This window comes from Halichoeres trimaculatus, unplaced genomic scaffold (genome assembly GCF_033239565.1).
Source record: "Halichoeres trimaculatus isolate MK-OKI-2021-1 unplaced genomic scaffold, fHalTri1.1 fHalTri1_scaffold_1, whole genome shotgun sequence".
Lineage (NCBI taxonomy): Eukaryota > Metazoa > Chordata > Actinopteri > Labriformes > Labridae > Halichoeres > Halichoeres trimaculatus.
This window is the reverse complement of record NW_027437179.1, coordinates 19,011,819-19,032,519: the sequence shown is the minus strand read 5'-3', so window position 1 is coordinate 19,032,519 and position 20,701 is coordinate 19,011,819. Positions and strand designations below refer to the sequence as shown.

Here is a 20,701-nt window from a genome sequence, read left to right as displayed (position 1 = left end):
TGTTTGAAGACAGACGTGAAACATCAAAATAGGCAGATCTTTGAGGGTTTCTGTAAAACTCTTGAATAGATAGGTTTGAGGAAATCACCACTTTTTGATTGAAAAAGACTTCATTACAATCTGAATCAGTTTCAGTGATTTCAGAACTTTTTCAGCTTATGATAAAGCTTAAACCCTGAATATTCCATACACGTGAACCCTGGAGAAACAGCATCCTGTTGTATCCATTCCTCCCACCTAGTATTTAAAGACCTTGAAACAGCAGCTCTCCCAGTTAATCATTAGTCAGTGTGGGGAAAGTGTGCACTTACACTGTTGACTCTTATCGCTGTTGACCACAAAGCCACTGGAGCAGTATCTCTGAGGCTGACATTAATGGAGAGGACAGTGCTTGGTTTAAAGGGATAGGTCAATTTCTTATTTGTCTGCTGGGAAAGAGATAGCGTACACTCAGAGACTGTGCACAGAAATGTGACTTTAATTGTAAGCAGATGTGAAATTTGTTGGTTGTTATAAAGCAGTAATTCTGTTTTGTAAATTGAATGTCTGGCATTTTCCATCATTTCTTGTACCCTCACAACAGATTATCATTTAATGCTTGAAACATCAGTTCTTCATTTAAAATCAAGATATACATCCATATTTCATAGGTCTGGCCAGCAGTACTCTCAACACCCAAGCCGCTGTTTCTTCTGAATATCTGTCATCTGTTCGCATTGCCTTCCCAAAGAGATGAGCCTCTGTACGGGTATGTCAGCAGTCAGGGCTGAGTCCCAGCAGCTGTATTCTGGTGAAAGCACAGAGGTGGGCCTGTGGTCGATCAGGTAGCGGTTCAGGTAGCTCTCCTCCAGACCCCTGGCCATCACCCCTGTAGCCTGGTCCTGCAGAATGAGCAAAGAACAGGCCCGAGCTAGTGTGAACACCTCTGAAACCAACCCTCCGTAAAACTCAGAGGTGTAGTAGTAGTCTCCTTCATCCTCATCAACATAAGCTGATGAGACTTCTTCCACTTCATAAGGGAATGCATCGCGTGGCATCCCATAGAGCTCTGGGTGCAAAGTTACAACCAGGTCTCCCAGGATTTCTTCTCCAACAGGGGCCACAAACTCCTGATCAATATCCGCACAGAAGAGGTATTTAACCTCAGTTTTGATCGAATGTCTGATGGCATCAACAATCAGAGACATCCGACGATAAGCCAGTCTGTCCCAACCCGGCAGCTCTGCTACTGTAACCACCTTCAGCTCTCGTTCAGGCCCCAGCTCAATGGAGGGGTCCAGAGAGCGTGGGTTGTCTGTGAGAATGTAGTAAGTGACCCTGCGACCAGGGAGGAAGTGGGTTTCAGCTGATGACAGGAAACGCCGGAAATACCGGGGATAAGTACCCACAACAAGAGTGAGCAGACCAGTACGGATTCCCCGTTGGGCGAATTTAACCCTGCGCCTTGCGGAGATACTACTGTCACCCCACACTAAAGGAGCCCCCCATGATGTCTGTTGAGGGGTTTGTGGGGCGGTTGTCATGTCTGCTGTTTCTTGAGCCATGTCTGGTCCCACGCCATGAAAGATTGGATGAGGTGGCTTCATGCTGGCTGGGGATTTTCGTCCTTGGAAAAAATCTAAATGGAAAAACAAAATTATCACAATGCATTTTTTTCTTGAAAGAGACAAACCACAGAAATAATTTTAGAAGGTAATCTACCCTTTAGTATACTTGGGCTATACTTTGGGCTATTTGTTTGAGTGTACCTCTCAGAATGGTTCTGTATGAAGGTCAAAAAGCAAGGTTTGCTTTTTCATTTACTGTGCAAGCTTTTCTATGTGCTCTTACTGACGCAGAACCAAGTGTATGAGTAGAACAAATGCTTTCTTGCACTTACATATGATAAGAAACAGGAGAATACAGTACAGGACAAGATGTAGTCTGGTTGCTCTGACTGGTCCTGTTTGAAGGACAAACAAACAGATGTACAAGCAGTTAAGTGAAACCCTTACAGCCTGCTATGACCTCCCAGTAAGCACATTTAACTTAAGATGATCTTTGAAATCTTGAAAAGTATTAAGACCCAAGCTTATAGTGATGACAAGGATGAACTGCTGAGGATACATCTCAGTTTAGACATGCAGCAACTTTAAGCTATCACTGAGATATTGAGAGAGATTTATTGGCTGGGCAGTAAATAAAAAAGGCTGAACAGTGCATGAAGTCCTCCAGTGATTATGAGAAAGTTTAGAAAGGAGACCATGCAACTGTGATATACAACATTGTAACAATGTGAAATCTCTTGAGCAAGAGAAGTAAAACAGGAAGCAGATTGGGATGGTGGTTGTTAGAGATCGCTATCCAGTTGTCAGACATGAGCAAAAGATAGACCGTGCATAGAGGCACATGTGAGTGCATCTAGCTGTTTGTCTTCATTCTCCACATATACATTCCTCTGCTCGAACTCTCTTTTACAAGGCAAGAGATTCATGCTGCAGCTCAAAAGTTCCTCAAACAAGTCATGGGTTCATTTTGCCTTTGTGGACTCAGAATGCTTGTTCATTTAAAACATGTGAAAAAAGCTTTGGTGCCTTTCATGACTCAGTTAGTTTTAATTTGTTTAGTTTTTACAGAGCAAGTTTTCATTTATTGACAATAGAGGGCAAAACAGTATGACATGGCACAAGCAGAAGAGGTGGAGCAGTGGCTAAGGTTGTACTGACCTGAGGGCGTCTTGCAGAACCTGAACAGTGCCATACTGAGACCTGCTGGCAGATAAAAACATAAACCTCTGACTGAAGAGACTATTTTTCTCCTGCTTCTCTTTCTCTTTGTTTCCCACAGCTCACTTTGTCTTTACTGGAGAAAACACAGTTTAACTCACTGTTTTTTACAAAGCGATTATTTTTCTCAAGAGTTCCCTCTTCCTTACTTTTCTCCCTGCTTTTACAGTGTTTTCCACTCCCCTTTCTTCTTCTCAGTCACTGCCCTTATTACTTCCAGCCTCTGGCTTTTGCAGAAGTCATTTTGGAGAAAACCCAAGGCAACCATATGTGTGGGGAATTTGGGAAAACAGGAGGAGCTACAGGAGAAGGATAAGATACAGAAAGGAGGAAAAGCCCAAAACTGATTGAGTATTTATAAACAGAAGAAAAATATTTTGCTTTCACTTTTAGTAAGTTTGAAAACAAACTGCAGTCTTAGAAAGACAAAAATATGTCGAAAGCTAATATAAAAGATTATGGTGTTTTCGCTAAAAAGGAAATTTACGCAACTTTAGACGTCAGACAACCGATATAGAGAAAGTTAATTTACAAAAGGACGCATACAACACTACATTGCACTTCAGGACAGCAGTTTAGGTCAGCCCAGTGTTATATTGCCTTTTGACCACCGGGTGGCAGCAATGAAACGGAAATAGAGTTGAAGAAGCTGCCCTATGTAAATAAAACTGACACCACTCATCTAAAATGCTACAGTTATTTGAAAAAGAGATGTTAAACTCTCAAAAGGATCTATTTAATGTACTTGCAAGACACCCTTTAGTTTGGTTAACGTGTTTCCAAACTGTTTAAAGTGTCCAACAGGTGCCAGGCATAAAATTAAAAATCTTAATACCACCGAGCACTGTCCAGAATAAAGCAGTGCTCTGCGCTGAACGCTAGCATAGCCATGCTAGATTTAGGCTCCCAACGGCAGCGTTACCAAGCTAACCCGTTAGCATACCACACGTTAAAGAACGGAATTATCAAAGCAAATACTTTCTACATTCATAAATAGTTTAAGGTGATTAAAAATGACAATATAAATCTAATATTTCTCAAGACCTAACACACCACTTAGGGTATTTCCAAGAGTAGTGCCAAAATAAAGATCCAAAAATGACCAAAGCCAGTTTTGTTCTCTCTCTAAATAATAATAATAATAATAATAATAATAATAATAATAATAATAATAATAATAATAATAATAATAATAATTCAAACTTTAAATGTGAAACATTTTATTAAAACATTATGTGGCTTACCAAGATGCAACCACAACATGTAGTCACCAATAAAATTGCTAAACTCCAGTTCATATTCAGAAGCAGTATCTGCTCACTAATTTATTAGCTCATTATTCTCTTTTTCTTGCAACCAAGGGTTGTTTTCTTGTGCCAAAAATCAACTTTAAATTCAGAAGATACCCACTTCAAAATGTTTGTGCTTTGTGAGAGACTCAGACTTACTCGAGAAATCACTTTGCAGTTTATTACGATAAATTTAAGAGTTTTTTTTTTTATACATCCATACAGAAATTGCAACATAATACACTGGTTTGTGTAAACAACTTTGGACTGAAGCATCAGTCAAAAACAGCGACAAAAAATAAACCAGAAGAAAGCACGGGCTACAACAAAGAGTGGATAAATTACACTGTGTATGTAAAGCATTGTCCAAAGATCTTCCTCTTCCTCTTTGTCAGCAGAGAAGCAGGGCGTTCAGCTTTAAACCTGGAGGATAGAGACTCTGCGTAGCAGACTACAACATGTGGAAATGGGTATAATCATATATAATAGAGCATATTAAGGCGTTAAAGATGAATGTACTTGAAGGTTGCATTACAGAGCCTCTATTCTGCAGGTCAGTGTGTGAAGTGTGTCAAGTCCAGTGACACAAACAAATAAAACCAGAGTTAAATGATGTAATAATCTGTCTGCAATGCAGGAGCCATTTGAAGTCGACAAACTGCAGAAGGTTAATTAACATGCCAGCCATTTGCACATTCACTGAAATACACAAAGCCTTTTGAAAGCAAAGATTTTGGCAGTGTATACTTGTAGTTCTGGTAACTACAGTGACATAGCATGTATTTAGTGCCACAAGAAAATAAACCTGTTCAAGGGTTTGATACTGTAGTTATCATTTCAATAAACTATGAGGATTCTTAGAAAAATATTCCATTTAATGCAGCATTGTACTTGTACAAAATTAAATAAATTGCACAAAAGAAGATTAATCTGTTTTTTTTTTCGTTTTTTTTCTTTTTTGTTTTTACTATCATCATATCGCTACTACAACTGAATGGCGGCGCCATCTGTCATTAATTTTAACATTAACTTTTTCTTTTTTGTTAGTGTGTGGGAAATTTTGTATCCAGAGTGCTTTTAATACTTTGAAGAGTCCAGTATACGTATCTGTAACTCTCTTGAGCTTTGTTGATACCCTGAGAGTAAATCTTTTGTCAACACAGTTCAAGTGTTTCACATTGCTGGTCTATTTTACTCTTTTGTTTCATTTTGAATGTTGAATTACTCAAATTTAAAGAGGTAATGCTTATTTTCAGAATAAACTTTTGGTGTCCAATTACAGTTCAACATATGGCCAAAAATAGTTGAATGTCTGAAAGATGGCACACATAACTGAAAAATAATTAGATGTTGGGATTTGTATATTGGGTGTTTTAAAGCCATATTACAATCATTGTCTTTGAATAATATATTGATAATATAATATAGATACAAATACAAAACCTATGCTCTAAGGTGGCATGCTCAAGCAGGCAATTGAGAAGAGAGACAAGGCCTTTCTCTCCTTTCTTAAATGCTCTAATTGTCACTACACGGAGGTATGGTATCATGAGACGTCTCTGTTTTTAAGTATGTATGTGCTGCAAAAATTGCAAACTGAATGAAATGTTCAATGAATTATGATTGATTGTAAACAAAGATAAAGAGATTAGATTTGCAGCATTCTGGGTAAAATCTGAACATTTCTTGATTTTTTAATCCTTAGATTCTCAATCCCATTTCTTTGCTTTCTCTCTTCTCTTTGCCTTGTTCCTCTGCTCCCCCACCAATGCATTAACATGCCTTCCCCCTTATCTTATACCGTCTTCTCTTCTTGTCTTCACTTGCTGGCATCATCGATCATCTCAAACAGAGCCTGCAGCAGGCGGTCATCTCTGTGTCTGTACGGCTTGTGGCTGTAGAAACCGTCAGTGTAGTCGCTGTAGACACTGTCCTCGGGGCCTCGGAACTTGTTGATCATGTCCAGAGCCTGGTACAACATCTTGGGGGGGAGTCTTGTTGCAGGAGGAGGGAGACTGCGGCCTGGCTGCTGCTTTCCCCAGGAGGAGGATGAGGAGGAGGAGGAGGAGGTCCGGGCTGCAGACTGAGGCTGCAGCAGGGCAGGGGTCTGCCTGTTGAAGGCTGTCTGAAGGAGACGAAGCAGGGCCAGGGAAGGGGAGTAGACAGTATTTGGAGACTTTTTGGTCTCCACCTCAGGGTTGGAAGGAAGGGGGGCTTTTGCAGTTTCAGTCTTTGGTGGTGGATTTGTCTGTGTGGGCTCCTGTTGCATGGACAGATGAGGGACGGTTGTTAATTAATAGCCCAAAGTGCATCAAAAGGTTGACAACATAGCAGCTCTGCTGTATTGTGCTCATTATTTACCCAGCTGTGCTGAATATATTATTCTTATTTACTCAAAGCCACAGAAAAACTGTCATTAATTCTTGACAGCAAAAGCTCCGCCAGAGATCAAAGATGTCAGATCAAATTGCAGAAAGGAGTCTGAAACAGTGCACCTTTGCCTGATACAGGGGCAAAAAGTTTCCATTGGCATCTGTTTTTGGTTTGTTAAGATTGTGGCAATAACATCACTGTGGAGGGGCTACACAGGGACACAGGATGTCAGAGAAAGGTGGAGTGACATCAGCAGAGCTGGAAAATAAACCTCTAAGTGCTGATTGTTACGGAAAAGCTTGAAATTTAAAACAGTAGGGATAATCATAAAAAATGTTATCTGTTTTAAGATTTTATAATCTTTGTTGAAAGCCTTGTGAACAGCAAATTCTGGTGAGGGAAATGAGGACAAAAATGTGAACATAAATACTCCTGCTGAAATCCAGGAATCATGTTAACCCTCATCATCACGTTAATTTGTCCTGGACAGACTGTTTTACCCTTTCCATATTCTTTTCAATATTATGGAGCTTAATACCCACCTCCATCATGTCGTCCATATGCTCCACACCACGGCGGTCATTCTGCACGGCATTGTAGGGAATGTATACTCTGGGTTTCTTCATGTGCTCTGGCTTCACTGGCGTCCCGTGAAGGATCAACTTCCAGCTCAAAATCCGGCCTTCATTCTCCATCCGCCCGGACTGTAAGGGAAATGATAATGTTTTTATGTCAGGGCAAACAGACAGAGGCATCTTTATGCAGAACAGCCAACACCACGACAGATTCAGGGCAATGGTAAAAATCTGGCCAAAGATGTACACAACTTACAGTATCTGTGATTTTTAGGCTCCACGTTCCAGAAGGATCTTCTCCCCATGTGTGCACAGACATGAAGTCCCAGTTTCTGAAGCCGTTAGAGGATGTGTCCCTCTCTCGCTCTGCCAGCAGCACTGTACTGGTTCCTGATGGACAACCAAAAGGAACAGATGGTGTTAAAACTTGTTTTCTTTTTTTTACCTGCATCTGTGTCAGTGTGTTTGTGCACAAATCTCACCTGCTGGTGAGGTGAGTGTTATGTGCAGGTCCCCTCTCCTGGTATATTCAATGCTGGCCTCCACCTGCACATGCTCCAGTGAGACCACTGCGTTCTCCTGGCCTGCGCAGGCTTTAGTTGGAATCTCTATAGTGATCTCCCCTGCTGCCTTCAGCTCCCTGTGGGATGAATTGAAATAGCAGGAATGAGATGCACAAACAGCTTCCTGTCATCTTCTCATTACTGTTTGTAGCACCACAGGGGAGAAAAAAAACACATAACACCTTCCAGAGCCTGCCGAACATATCAGCTTTGATGATGTGGTTGTTCAGAATCAACACAAAATTTGGGAGCTATTCAGTAAATCAGAAGTGTGCATAAGAGGCATTGTCAGATTTGGATCCTTCTGGTCATTCATTTGTTGACAGTTAATCCCCATCTCTCTCAAGAATGAATAAAAGGATTTCTGTGCTCAAGCTGGCACAAAGCTGAAGGGGGCTGTAGACCACTAAGCATTGACCGAAACATGGAGCCAAATCCTCAGGATTAGACAGGGATGTAGCAAGGTAATGGGGAAACTGAGTATGAGTGCTACTGAGTCTCATAATCCAAAACAAATTGTAAAACGGACACTTAAAATAACAGAGCTTTACTGTGTACAGCAGCAGTTTGCAGGAATCAAAATCTAAAATTTAACAGCTCATGGACCAAGTGTTAACGTTAAGCTTTGTTTAATGGGTCATTAACGCATACAGGAATACAAACTTTATATCTGGGAGACCGAAACAGCAGGGAAGATATATTCAAGATTTTAATCCAACCTTTAAAAATAAAATATAGCAGCAAGTTTTCAGACTTTGTGATTGGCATCAAATTTAACTACTATGCTTAGCTGTTACCTTAGAGGATTTGATTTTCTGATAATTATTTTAATGGCAATGAAAGCCCTTTCAGAATTAATATTTTGACAAATCCTTATTTCCTCGAGGTGCTATATTTGAGCCTCAAATAACTTCCGAAAAAAAAAAAGGGAAATAATTTATTGAAAAAAATCAATCAATTAGGTATTTGGGAGCTGCAGAATATTCACTGACCTGGGCTGGAAAGAGTCATCCCTGACGATGCACTGCGTCTTCTCAGGTACATGCTTCCACGTGGCTGGGTCAGCAAGATCCACCAGAGCTTTGGCGTTGAGAAGACCGAAGCCAAAGCGACTGTTGACCATCAGCCCAGCTCCGTTCCTCTTCCAGCCTGGATTGTTGGCGAGGGGGTCAAACTCAGAGGTCCAGACCACAATGTGCTGCAGGTCTCTCCAAGTTAGATCTGGGCTGAGGTAGGGACAACAACAACAAGGTGTAAGAGCAGTGAGAATTTATGCTGTTGATGAAGGTGTTCAAGATGCTGTTAAGAAACGACACATGTAGTAGAAGTGTTTTTACTTTTGTTCCAGTGCCAGGGCAAATATTCCAGCAGCAAGCGGGGCTGAGGCAGACGTCCCTGTGTGAGTCTGAGTGCACTCATTGTGCAAATCGGCACTTGTCTAAAACAAACGTGAAAAGAGCAACAAACAAATTAAATTCATGTCACAGGATAATCTGTGTGATAACATGAAGTGTTCCCTTCAGTAAAACTATTTGACATGATGTGACCTAACAGTCAGAGCTGCTTACAATCCTCTGGTCGGTGTAGTCTCCGCTGCTGTAGGCTGTAGCCAGAGTGGAGGAGCACTTCTCAGCATACCATGGAGACAGACCCTGCTGGGAGGCGCTGCTGATAGAGATGGTGTAGATGCTGTCTGTGTAACCGTCACAGTCACAGTTATCGCCCTGTCTGCCACCGTTACCTGATGCCCACACAAAGATAGAGCCTTTCCCTCCACGACCCTGTAGAGGACACAATGAGCAGAGTTTGATAGAGTATCAGTCACTGGGTTGTAAAATAATCTGTAAAAAATGTTTGCTATTTGGTCTGATAAATGTCAACAGCTCCTGGATATAATAGAAAAAGTAATTCTTAGCTAATGAGAACTAATGGGTTTTCTCATTAGATGCTTTCTTCCCAGCAGTGGAACACGTCACTATTATTGATTCCTTTTCATCTGATTCCTATCACTGCCACAGATAATAGCTCCCATTAGGAGCCACAGTCTGATATCACACCAGCTGAATGTGAGTAAGCACTACCCGATCCCTCCAATAACTGATTACCTTCTGGATGCCATATTCAAAAGCTTTCTGAGCCAGACGTCCGGGTCCCTCCACGGTCTTGCCGTCATCGTTTGGTCCCCAGCTGGCACTATAAATGTCTACATGGTCTGGATTGAAGCCAATAGAGCTGGCCTCGATGGCATCGGTCACTATCCCATCGAGCATACGGATTCCTAAAGGGGCAAGGAGGAGGAAAATACCGCACTGATTAATTAGTTTTCATCATATCATAGCAGAGTGGATCATAAAAAAAAGCAACTTTTTACTCATTACAAAAAAAAGAACATCCCTTCCTCCCAACAAATAGATAACTAAATAAATGAATAAATAAAATAAAGCCTAAAAAACTCTGCAAAAACAAGTAACAACTTGGCTTTGGGACACCACACATGTGCTGTAGTATTTTAAAGTAAAGGTGCTTCAGTATCACTAAGAAGCAGCTTATGACCCAGCCCTTCAGATGTTGCAGCATTAATATTTAAGCCATTGTTTAGGTGGATCAGAGCTCAGTTATTTTGGAGAGTGACGTTATGTAACCATCTGGTGATAAAAACCGGGCTGTGTTCAGGAAGTCTTTCTTCCGTTCTGGCTATAAAAAAAAAAAAAATAGAACAAGTAAAAATCCAGTGACATGCAGCTTTGCATTGCAATCTGCATTTGAATTCTAGAGTAATCTTACAACAAACCAAGGATTAGGTTTAAAGAAGATTTGCATTTCATATTTTTGTTTGGGGAAAAAGCCTTTTAAAAGGTCGCAGAGGTGAAACTTGCATCAATGCATCAGTCAGCTGAACTGCCAATTAAATCAATCAGTACAGTACATAATGCTTGACCACAGAAAACTTACTTTTCATTCACAAGTCCCTATTTAAAGATGCTATGAGGAGGATCTGTTTTAATTGCACTCCCTCGCCACCTTGTGGCCCGGGGTCTCTGCGCAGTGTCGTAAATTAATTTTAGCGAGGCATGTATTTGTTTTGGAATTAAATGGAGATCGGATCGAAACAAATGTACTTTGTTCAAAACAAGTTTTTACTGGATACAATGCGCTAAGGTAAGGTATTCATCAGTACAGTTATGTAGCGCTACAGTTTGAAACGTGACATCAAGCAAACGTTGTAGCTACCAGCTTTATGTTAGCGACATCAGCAGCCTGGTGCTCCGATGTATCTGAAGGCTAACCTGACAACAAGTACACACTGTCAGTTTGTGAGTAGTTCAGTAGCTGTTTATATTTATCACAGCTCTAAGATTAATCTTTAGCTTGGGCTGTATCACTCTCCTGTTTAGCTTTCTTCAGCTCTTCTGTCCTTTTTCTGTCTTACAGTTAGGCTCCTGTGTCCACCATCACTACAAAATTAATCACAGAAATATTTTTTAGCAGAGGAAACAGAGATCTCAGAGTTTTATTTCTTCTCACTACCAAACTCCGTCAGCTAGCGTGGTGTTGCCACAGAGATGTGCTGTAAATCAGTCCGGTCCTGGTCGACCCAAAGGGGAAGCTAAGAAGTAGCAATTTAAAATAACCTGTAACCAGCTATATTGGTGCTGATAACCTCATTTTAAAGTGTGGATTATGATCAGGCATATATCTAGAAGGTAGCCCTTTTCAAATCACTTTCAAACTCCTCACAGCCCCTTTAGAAACACACTGTACACACTGACAGAGACTAATTAGAAGTAGTATACAAAGACATCTTACCTCCAACCTTGGAGTTGTATGCCACTCCAACTCCACATTTGTTGTTGTCAGCCTGCATAGCAATCTCCCCGGCACACCTAGTCCCGTGTCTAGGAAGCAAAGTATATCCAGAGATTTCTTTACTGATGATGCACCAGTTTATTGGCAGAAGTTCTGTACAATCATACATGAAGTGAGAGATGTAAAACTAGGTGCAGTTTGGAAAATAATTTTGCATAAAACAGGATACACTGTGTAAATCTGTAGTTGTGTATGAGAAAGTAAAGTGGATGAGCGTGGAGAGTGAGTCATTAACTTCAGGTGTGGTTGGGGGCATAGCGGCAGAGGCAGTAACGTGAATCCAGTGAAAGAAAATGTTTTTGTTCTTTGGCAGAATATGTTGTCATCAGCCAATTTGTGCCCACTTTGTGCTCGTTTATTATAACACAGACATGACTCCTACAATAACCAAGCCACAAAATTGTTTTATGAAACAGGATAGACAGGTAATGTCTTGTCTGAATATCACTTTTCAGCAGATTACTCACTTGTTCTCATTAGTTGAGTCATATCTGGGGAAAGGATCGGGATCGTTGTCATTGAAGTCGTAGCTGGCTGCTGCATCCTGCGAATACAACAGATCACAAAAGGTCAGGTAATGTTGGCGAGCATCAGTGACCAATGCCTTGAGGACTGAAATAAGCCTGCCTGCTGTCATGGTGACACATACAGAATGCAAAGAGACAAGAGGAGAAAGTATGACCAGATGTGTAGCTTTGAATATCGAATTGCTCTCAACAACTATCTTTAAGCAGATTCATCCATTTATCATTCAGATTCTAGCTTAGGGTATGCGAAAACACCTGAGTAAAACCGATATATTCAGGTGTCATCCAGAGCTACTGCTGCTAAGTTATGCTAATACGTGCATCTCACACGCCTAGATCATTAAGGAAGGCGTCTTGCTTGATTGAGCTTCTTTTATTAATCAGTGAAATACAGTGGGAGTTCTTCTCATCAGCTTTGTTGTCATACATTACTCCCCCTTCTCCCTCCCCCAGCCCCTTTAACCCTCTTTCTTCTTCTGCTCCAGCAAAGCAGAAGCGTCTTGATTCTGAGAGCCATGGCTGTGTTTGAGACCAAACCACAGATGTGGCTTTTTAAAGGCTTTTACAGCCCTTTCAGGGGGGGAAGGAAACATCGAATCTCCAGTCAATAATTCCTGCTTTACTGACTTGTAATTACCCTCCTTCAGTGTGAAAGACATCATTGAATTTAGAGTTATTTCCCAAATTTTGCCCCCTCCAAATGCCAGGATTTGAGTCATTCAGAGAAAAGTGGCTAGTCTGCAGCTAATAGAGGATCTTAGGAGGCAGAGGGTAACACACAGAAGATTTATCATATCTTCATGAGTTGCCTTGTAAGGTGTCACCAGCAGCGTTACTAAGGCAACGGCAGGCCCAGACGATGGAGGCTGTCTCCATGGAAACGGTGTCTTACGTAGTTGGAGTAGATGTCTGTGTGGTTCCACTCCAGGCCGTCATCTAGCACCGTGATGACCACTCCTTTCCCTGTGATGCCTTTCTGCCACACAGGGATCACGTGCAGGTCCAGCTTCGGCAGTGAGGAAGACGTCCGAGTGTCTTGCTGGAAGACAAGAATGAAATCGGTCATTCACAGCGTGTAATTATCTCATGTGCTAACACTCTTTAAGCATTATCTCTCTGCTCTGACCTTTACACAACTTCATTACTGGACTGTCAGCTCCTCTTTTGTCTGGCTTGAGTCTACTTCTATAACCACTTGTGGGCAGATCGGTTTCAGAGGGTCACTTAGAAAAGCTCCAGGATTCCCCCAAAGCAGCTTTATAGATAAATAAAACTAACAAGATGCTGAACAGTGCCTTAAGACTGTTCCAGTAGCTTAAATCACATTCAACCTCTTCCTCTGATCATAAAGAAATCCATCTCTGAGGCTGAAGAATATCACACATTGGGAGAGTCGGGGAGTGAATGCCTGTTTTAAATGGAAAATTAAGCAAGGATCAGGGGAGAGCCAGCGGGCTGAAGCCTGTAGAAGAAACTGATTCTGAGCCGGAGACAGCTATGACTAAAAAAAGCACTCACTTTGCTCTTTGCGCATTATGCACAGACACTGCAGAAAGCCACCCCAAGAAATGACTCATCCCTGCGATGTATTGCTTTTTCCTTTATCCTTAGCTCCCACTTTGATCCCCAGTTACCCCTTTACCCTGTCACCAGCATCTCAGCTCTACCTCCATTTCTCTTAGAGTTTTGAACCCTGAGATTGTAAACTCATTTTTCCTCTCAATACAAATACACAGCAAATTGTTTTGATTACGCACAATGTGCATCAACAGCAATATGCAAGACAGGGATTTTACCCCTGGCCAACCTTTATCTACAGATTGCTTGTTTTGGTGTAAAACCAAATGACTCACTTGCTGATGCTATTCATTGATTTTATTGTATACACCAAACAACATTTCTGCAAGGCTCTTTGCATCAGTTGCATATAAAACGACTGAGTGGACACACAAACAAATAGATCCCTTGATGCACATGAACATACACATGAGCTTGCACAGCCTTGCATGCACACACACTCTCATACACACAATCATACAGCTGTGCAGGCAGGAGGAATTTCATGCTACAAGTATGAGTCACTCCCTGATTAAATTATCAGGCAGTCACCCACTCGTGAGAGATAAAGACTCTCATCCTGTTCTCAGGCTCAGCTCCCCCTATCAGCCGCCGGCCTGCATCCACCGTCACACAGCTCCACCCACCCACCCACCCCCACTCTGATGTATGTAATCATCTGGGCTGCCAATGTCACTCTTTCTCACCTCTAACCTATTTGGTCTTGTTTTCTATGTTTGTAAATTCCTGATGTAGGAGAGTATCGTCAGCATAGAGGCTTAAATCATTTCCTCTGGATGATGAGGGTGAATCTCTGCGCTCTAGATCAACTCTTATGTGGCCGGCAGAGTGGCACAGACCCTGGGCTGATGTGGAAATACACTAAATGAGCACTTTAAAGCCAATTCCATTAGAGTCATCATTCCTCATCGGCAAAAATGATTCATCTCAATTTGTTTTCTTATTCCCCCACGAGCGTGTGAGTCATGCTGGGTGAGTGCAGGTGTGGAGAAGCTGAGAGAGCGCAACATGAGTCGCCCTCTCTTTCCCCGAATGCACACAAATACACACACGACACACATTTTATATGTTTACACAGTGGTAGACATATTAATAACCTTCCTACACTGGATGACATCAGTTCAATAATCAATCAGGCTGCTTTAGATTAACCATTGATCCCCTGTTGTGATATGATCTATAACAGTGGCGATCATGTTTCATTTACATCAGTTTAATGAAGTGCGTTGATGAATGTTTCAGCAATGATCTTATACGGGGATTAGTCTCGACTTTTGCTGTGTGATTTTCAATTTAAATATTTGCTTTTTCAGTTATTGAAACCATATATTGGCTGCGTTTTGTCAGCTTCATAGAATAACACATGGTTATGCTACTTAGAGTTGCAATTGCCAATAATAGTCTATCATTTGTTGATAGAAATTGTTGGTTGCAGCCCTAATGCTACTAGTACGTGGAGTTTAATGCACTGATTATACTAATCAAAAACTACAGTCATGCTCCTCAATAATAACCCCAAACTGTCATATGAATCATAGTATGTAGGATACTCTCAGTTCGTTCCAAGCTGATGCATCAAACTCAGCAAAGAGGTGTGGACGTCGGGGTCGGCCTGCGGTCAGGAGGATAAAGTGAGTGTGTCGGTGATGGATCTGGACGAGGGATGCACAGCTGTGACAGTCCACTTCTCTCTGCCACCGCTCAGCTTCACTAAGTTAAATCGACACATCCAGGGTAAATAGGGACTTAATGATGCTCTCCTCTACTCCATCCTGTTGGATTATCATCATCCACCCAACAGCTCCACACTCCCTGTTCTACCAATTAAGCAAATGGCTCTATTGGCGTAACTGCTTTTGGCGCGAGATTGGTTATTATTTCAGGGGTTTTTTTCTTTCTAGGAATATAGTTTTAAAAAATTTAATAAGTTATATCTTTCTTTTTTTTGCTTAACTGTCAGCTGAAGCTGTAGCCCACCTAGGTAACACACATGCACTTAACACACCCTTAGTGGGCCTCCATTAGAAGCACAAACTGAGGATGGAGCAGTGTGGAGCTGTCCAGCAGTCACAGAGTTGCTTAAGTCTCATGGGGGAACAGACCAGCTGCACACAAACAGACGACTCAGATGCAACATATGACCAGACAACTGGTTGTTCACCAAAACTGCAGCATTTGTCACAGAAAATACAGTGTTTAGACATTTTCTTAAATCCACTGAGCAGCCTTTGAAACAGCACAAATCCCATTTGTTTCTTTAGCCACAAACAATCTTTTCAAAGACAGTCTAAGTCAGTTCCGTTTGTTTTGTCATGTTTTGTTGTGTGTTGTTTCTGGAGACTCACCAGATACCACTGCTGGTTCCACATGGGATCATCAAACAGCTTATCCACTGGACAGTCTCTGCACCCTCGAATGGACGCCCGCTTGCTGCGATTTTTTTCGTACTGTTGCTCTGCCCAAAGCACCTGTGCCAAGAGAAACAGACTTCAGCTTCTGTTGAACTCTTAAAAACCATCGATAGGGACACAATTTGGGCAGTGGAAGCTGAAATCTTACCCGATCATCCTCTGACAGCCGCCTGGTGATGTGGCCGGCACTCCTTTTCATTCTGCTAGGATGATTGCGGTGTTTGAACAAGAAATGGTCTTGCAGGGCCCCAATCTGTAGAGAGAAGGAGATGAGGCAGGGTGGATTTTCTTTTTTTTTTTTTGCGTTTACTGGAAATGACATAATACCAGCCATCTGGTCACCAAGGCCTAAAGTCCAGGTCTACAAATGTTATCTCTGACAAAAAACTGTGGAAATCTGTATTTTGCGTGAAGGAACACATCTAGAGAAAAAACAGAAACACAGAGTGTCATCTAAATCTCTACACATCAACTGAGCTCAGACAAAAACTGTTGTTTCTAATTCTTTAAGACCATCAGTTATTTAACCCTAAGTATTATATCCACTAATTGAAAACAAAGAAAGCATAACACACTGGGCTTACAGGTGCCTGTGCTGTTTTGTGGCAGTTGATCTTCAAGTATGAAAGCACGTAAAACCCACGAGAAGCTAATAAATGATGCTTGATTAGATGCATGCAGTGGAGAGCGTACAGGGTTTCCAATAAACATAGTTAAGTTAATCATTGACGGCTACAAAATAATGAAGTGTCCTCTATATATATCTGAGCTCTCATCTGTTTACACAAGAAGGGACGTCACTGAAGGCAGGCATCAATGTACAGAACAGAGAAATGAAACCTGAGTCTTGAGCCCCTGGTTATCAGAAATGAGTAAACAGTGAGTCATACATTGATTAAATCCCCCTCCTTTAATTTAGAGGACACAGTGTGTGCTTTTAGGGCTATCATAAAAGAGTTTCCACCTGTCTAATGGCTGGATCAAAGAAAGCAGAAAAATTGATGCATCTATTACCTGATCTCTGTTTAAACACAGCCAACAGATGACAGTGTAAAGCCATATTGGCATTTTAAGAATCGTTTTGTCTCCATGGTTGTGATGTTTTGTTTTACCTGGCAAAGAAAAACTAGCATACTATTTTCCCTAACACCCAAGTGAATGAGATCTGATACCTCCTTTTTGATCCGTGATTTAAACTCTAGTATAAACTGGTGCTTCGCCTTTTTTAAAAAAATTCGTGGTGTTGGTGTATGTTGCCTACCTGTCGGACCAGCTGGTAGTCCAGCTCTTTGGCGATCGCCTCTGCAGCAGCTAGCCCACCCGGGATCTCCACCGCCCACTCGTTCAGGTACTGCCTGTCCCCGTAAGAGGACTCCAAAGACCCGGGAACCATGGAGGAGAGGACGGCAAGAACACAACACATCACCGCTGGAAGACATCTCACTTCCATCTCAGAGGGAAATCAATCAGATGAGAAAAAATGCAGTGGAGATGCACTCAAAAAGCTGGCAAGGATCCGAGATCTGATTTTTTTTGGATGGGAGGTGTTGATGATCAAGTCTCCTTGTTTTCTTATCTGTTCCTGAAGAAACAGCTGGATTAGACGGAGGGAACGTGAATCTGCGCGTGATTGCTCCGCCAAGGAGAGAGGAAATAGTGCTGATGGGGAGGGCTAGTTTGATCGCTGAGTGGTGGCGATAGGGGGTGTACACACGTCAAATGACGGGTTTTCTGACGTCAGTTTGGCGTCTACCTTTGCTAAGATGTGAGTTTGAGTCCCTTAGGGGGGATAGTCTGAAGAGGGTGAGGAGGAGGGGAGATCTATCTGACTAAAAATATCCCACTGTTCGTCCCTAGAGCAGGAGGAGGAGGAGCAATGAGGAAGAGACACAACAGTGAAATAAAGTCCATATGAAATCCTATAACAGTACATGCTCGTTTCGTGCAGCATCTTTTCCCTGCATACACTGTTGGTCTGAAACAGTCAGCGTAAAGGCACCAAAGCACGACTGCACTTCTGGTGATTTCCTGACAAAGCCCATGGCCTCAAAGAGTCTCTGTCAGGCAGAAGCAACACCACTGAGTGTGACAAGGTGTGTTGTTTACGTCACGACGCTGGAGGGATGACAGAGAGGAGGAGAGTGAGACTTCAGCACCGCGGACAGCTCCATGATCACACCACAGACTCTCATCAGGGGGTCAAACAAAGAACTGAAAACTAGGTGAGATTCGTCTGTATTTTAAAAAGATTTATCAAGCATTTAAATGACAGAAAGGCTTAAGAGTGTAAAAAGCCACATTCTTTATTGAAAAAAAAAACAAACCTCTACATTTTCTGCAAAAGACCCAAATGTATCCCTAGGTCATCCCAATATTTTTTTTACAGCCTTACATACACAAACACACTGAAGTTTAATGTCATTTGAGCATTTAGAACAAAAATAAACCACTCAAGTGACCTCTTTTATTTATGAGAGAAACTAATTAAAAACATCCCAAGGTGTCAAAATGGTCTCCGGTTATTCTACACTATTTTACATTATCATGTCAGCATTACATCTCGTTCCTCCTAATGCATTTTGTGGCCATACATTAGCTATTTGTGTGCACAAGACATTCTCATTTAGACATTACTTACACTGTGTTTACATTTTATCGCGTTGACATCTGTTTTGATTGCACAAAATCCCTTGGGTGCAAATGTCATTACCTTATTAGTTTTTTATCTTGGATGCACAGGATTATTAACAAGTAAATTGGGTCCTGTGCATGAGTCTTTTATTGCATACATGAATGAATTATCTGCATGTATTGTTGTCTTTTAATTAATTATCAGTTTGTGTTTACAAACTAATAAGATAACAGTTACTTGTTTGCACAAGCAGTTATCTTGTGAGCTTAAAATTATTATCGTGTTGAATTGAGTTACAGTCTTGAGTTGTACCTCCTGGCAGTAGCGTGCAGACGGGGTTGGGGGGTGCCCCTGCACTTTTGCTTTGTGGTGCACTTGTTGAGAAACATGGGCTAAACTGCCCTCTTGGTTGGTCAAAACTAAGACTAAAACTAACTTGAGTAGTCTGTCTACTTTGTCTGTTTTAAGGCTACATAATGTGCCATTTTTATAACATGTAACCATGTCTCAAGTGTTTTCAAATACATGCACAGCTTAGTGTCCTCTCCAGTAGTGAGAAAACATCCTCTTTTTTTTTCTTTTCATCCCTACCTTTTAAAAAGACACCCCCATCCCTCCAGGGCAGAAGTCATAGACAACATTCTGTTATCATGCAATTAAATGTTTTCAAAATGCCACATGTTTACTATGTGTGGTTGCTCTTTGTTAACTCTGCTGCTGTGCATCTTGGACACCCCTGAGAAAAAGTAATTAATCTTAACAAGTTATTTCCTGGTTAAATAAAGATTTTAATGAAAGCCCCAGATAATATTACAAGATGATAATGCTTCTAGGGACTCCAAGAGCTTTAACCAAAAGCACTGTTGTATCAACCCCATCAGCATTTAGTTTCTTGGCATTGTTGTTTGTGATGACAAACATCTTATATGATACCATCATTGCTACTTCTCAATATGGTTGTATACGTGCTTGGAAATCAGAATCATGTTAAAACAGAACTTGAGGAGCAGATGGCCCAGTTGTCACAGTCACACTCCATGAGGTTTATCCTTGCACTGGTGACCTGAGTTCAAGTCCAGTCCTTTGACTCTTTCCTGCTCCCCACTCTCACCCTGTTTCCTGCTCTATCCACTGTCCTCTATAAAAGCTCAAAAGTAGTTTCAAGAGCATATAGAAGAACTCGACACACACTGAATTTAATCAACTATTAAATAAAAAAATCTTTTTGTATTGCCTTCTTCTACAATAAAATGTAGATAATTATGTACCTTTCTTTTATATCACCCTGTCTGTGTCTGTGTTTACAGGGCAGATTTTACTGTCACTCATTCAGTCCACATCAGACATTGTGCCTGCTGTTTACTGATGAGATAGGCAGTCAGTGTGCTGCTTGTTGAGTGGATGTTTTTCTCCCCTCCTCAGACATAATGGACTTTGTGTTGGTTCAGTTCATGTCAGACAAGTTTAACACAAACAACAAGACAAAAAAAAGCATGACAAACAAAAAGACTCTTCAGTTTAATACTGTGTCTGAAAATAGAAGTAGCTTGTTAATCAATGTGAGATAAATTTCTAAGAGCTGCCAATGTCTGATGGCTTCAGTCATCAGGTCATGTGCAAACATACACGCAGCACAAGCCACACTTACCTAGCAACAAGTGTTTGCTTTGGCCCACAGACAGAGACAGGCTTAGTTATTGGCCAGGTGGACAGTTTACAGATCACAGTTTCGCAGCAGGAGAAAAAATCTTTGACTTCTATTTCATTGATTTCTCAGCATCCTCTGTCCTCATTTGTGAGCTGCGTGGGTGTTTATGTCACTACCGAGGGTGAGATCACTCATGTGGTCTTCCTTATTCTGCTGGAAGGATGCACAAGATGACACAAGCACACACACAAACATACTTTTTTTTTCTCTTTCAAATGAGGTCAGAGGTCTCAGTCTGCTTCATCATCTAATTATTTTCCAGTTCACAGGCAGACGGTACAGACGGTAAAGGGAAGTCTCACCTTTTAGTTGGAACAGATGACGCAGATGAATCTGCTTCCTGCAGCAAACACTAATTCATCCAGGATCAATGAGGCGTGCCAAATGGATGTGAAGACTTCAACTGCACATCC

The 20,701-nt window shown here is 41.4% G+C and overlaps 2 protein-coding genes across 2 annotated transcripts; both read right to left on the bottom strand.

Annotated features, from left to right (window-relative positions):
- Positions 1-515: 515 nt before the first annotated feature.
- On the bottom strand, positions 516-2,918 carry LOC141796889 (globoside alpha-1,3-N-acetylgalactosaminyltransferase 1-like). Its single transcript, XM_074678199.1, has 3 exons — positions 2,706-2,918; positions 1,880-1,942; positions 516-1,618 (listed from the first exon to the last, which is right to left on the bottom strand). Exons 1-3 carry the CDS (start codon positions 2,737-2,739, stop codon positions 669-671), a joined length of 1,047 nt encoding a protein of 348 aa, XP_074534300.1. The 5' UTR covers positions 2,740-2,918; the 3' UTR covers positions 516-668.
- A 1,306-nt stretch (positions 2,919-4,224) lies between these two features.
- Positions 4,225-17,675, bottom strand: pcsk1 (proprotein convertase subtilisin/kexin type 1). The gene is made up of 14 exons (XM_074678577.1): positions 17,210-17,675; positions 16,097-16,201; positions 15,883-16,005; positions 12,852-12,998; positions 11,900-11,976; positions 11,373-11,461; positions 9,671-9,843; positions 9,134-9,346; positions 8,903-9,003; positions 8,558-8,791; positions 7,485-7,642; positions 7,259-7,392; positions 6,970-7,131; positions 4,225-6,314 (listed from the first exon to the last, which is right to left on the bottom strand). Exons 1-14 carry the CDS (start codon positions 17,396-17,398, stop codon positions 5,874-5,876), a joined length of 2,346 nt encoding a protein of 781 aa, XP_074534678.1. The 5' UTR covers positions 17,399-17,675; the 3' UTR covers positions 4,225-5,873.
- Positions 17,676-20,701: the final 3,026 nt, after the last annotated feature.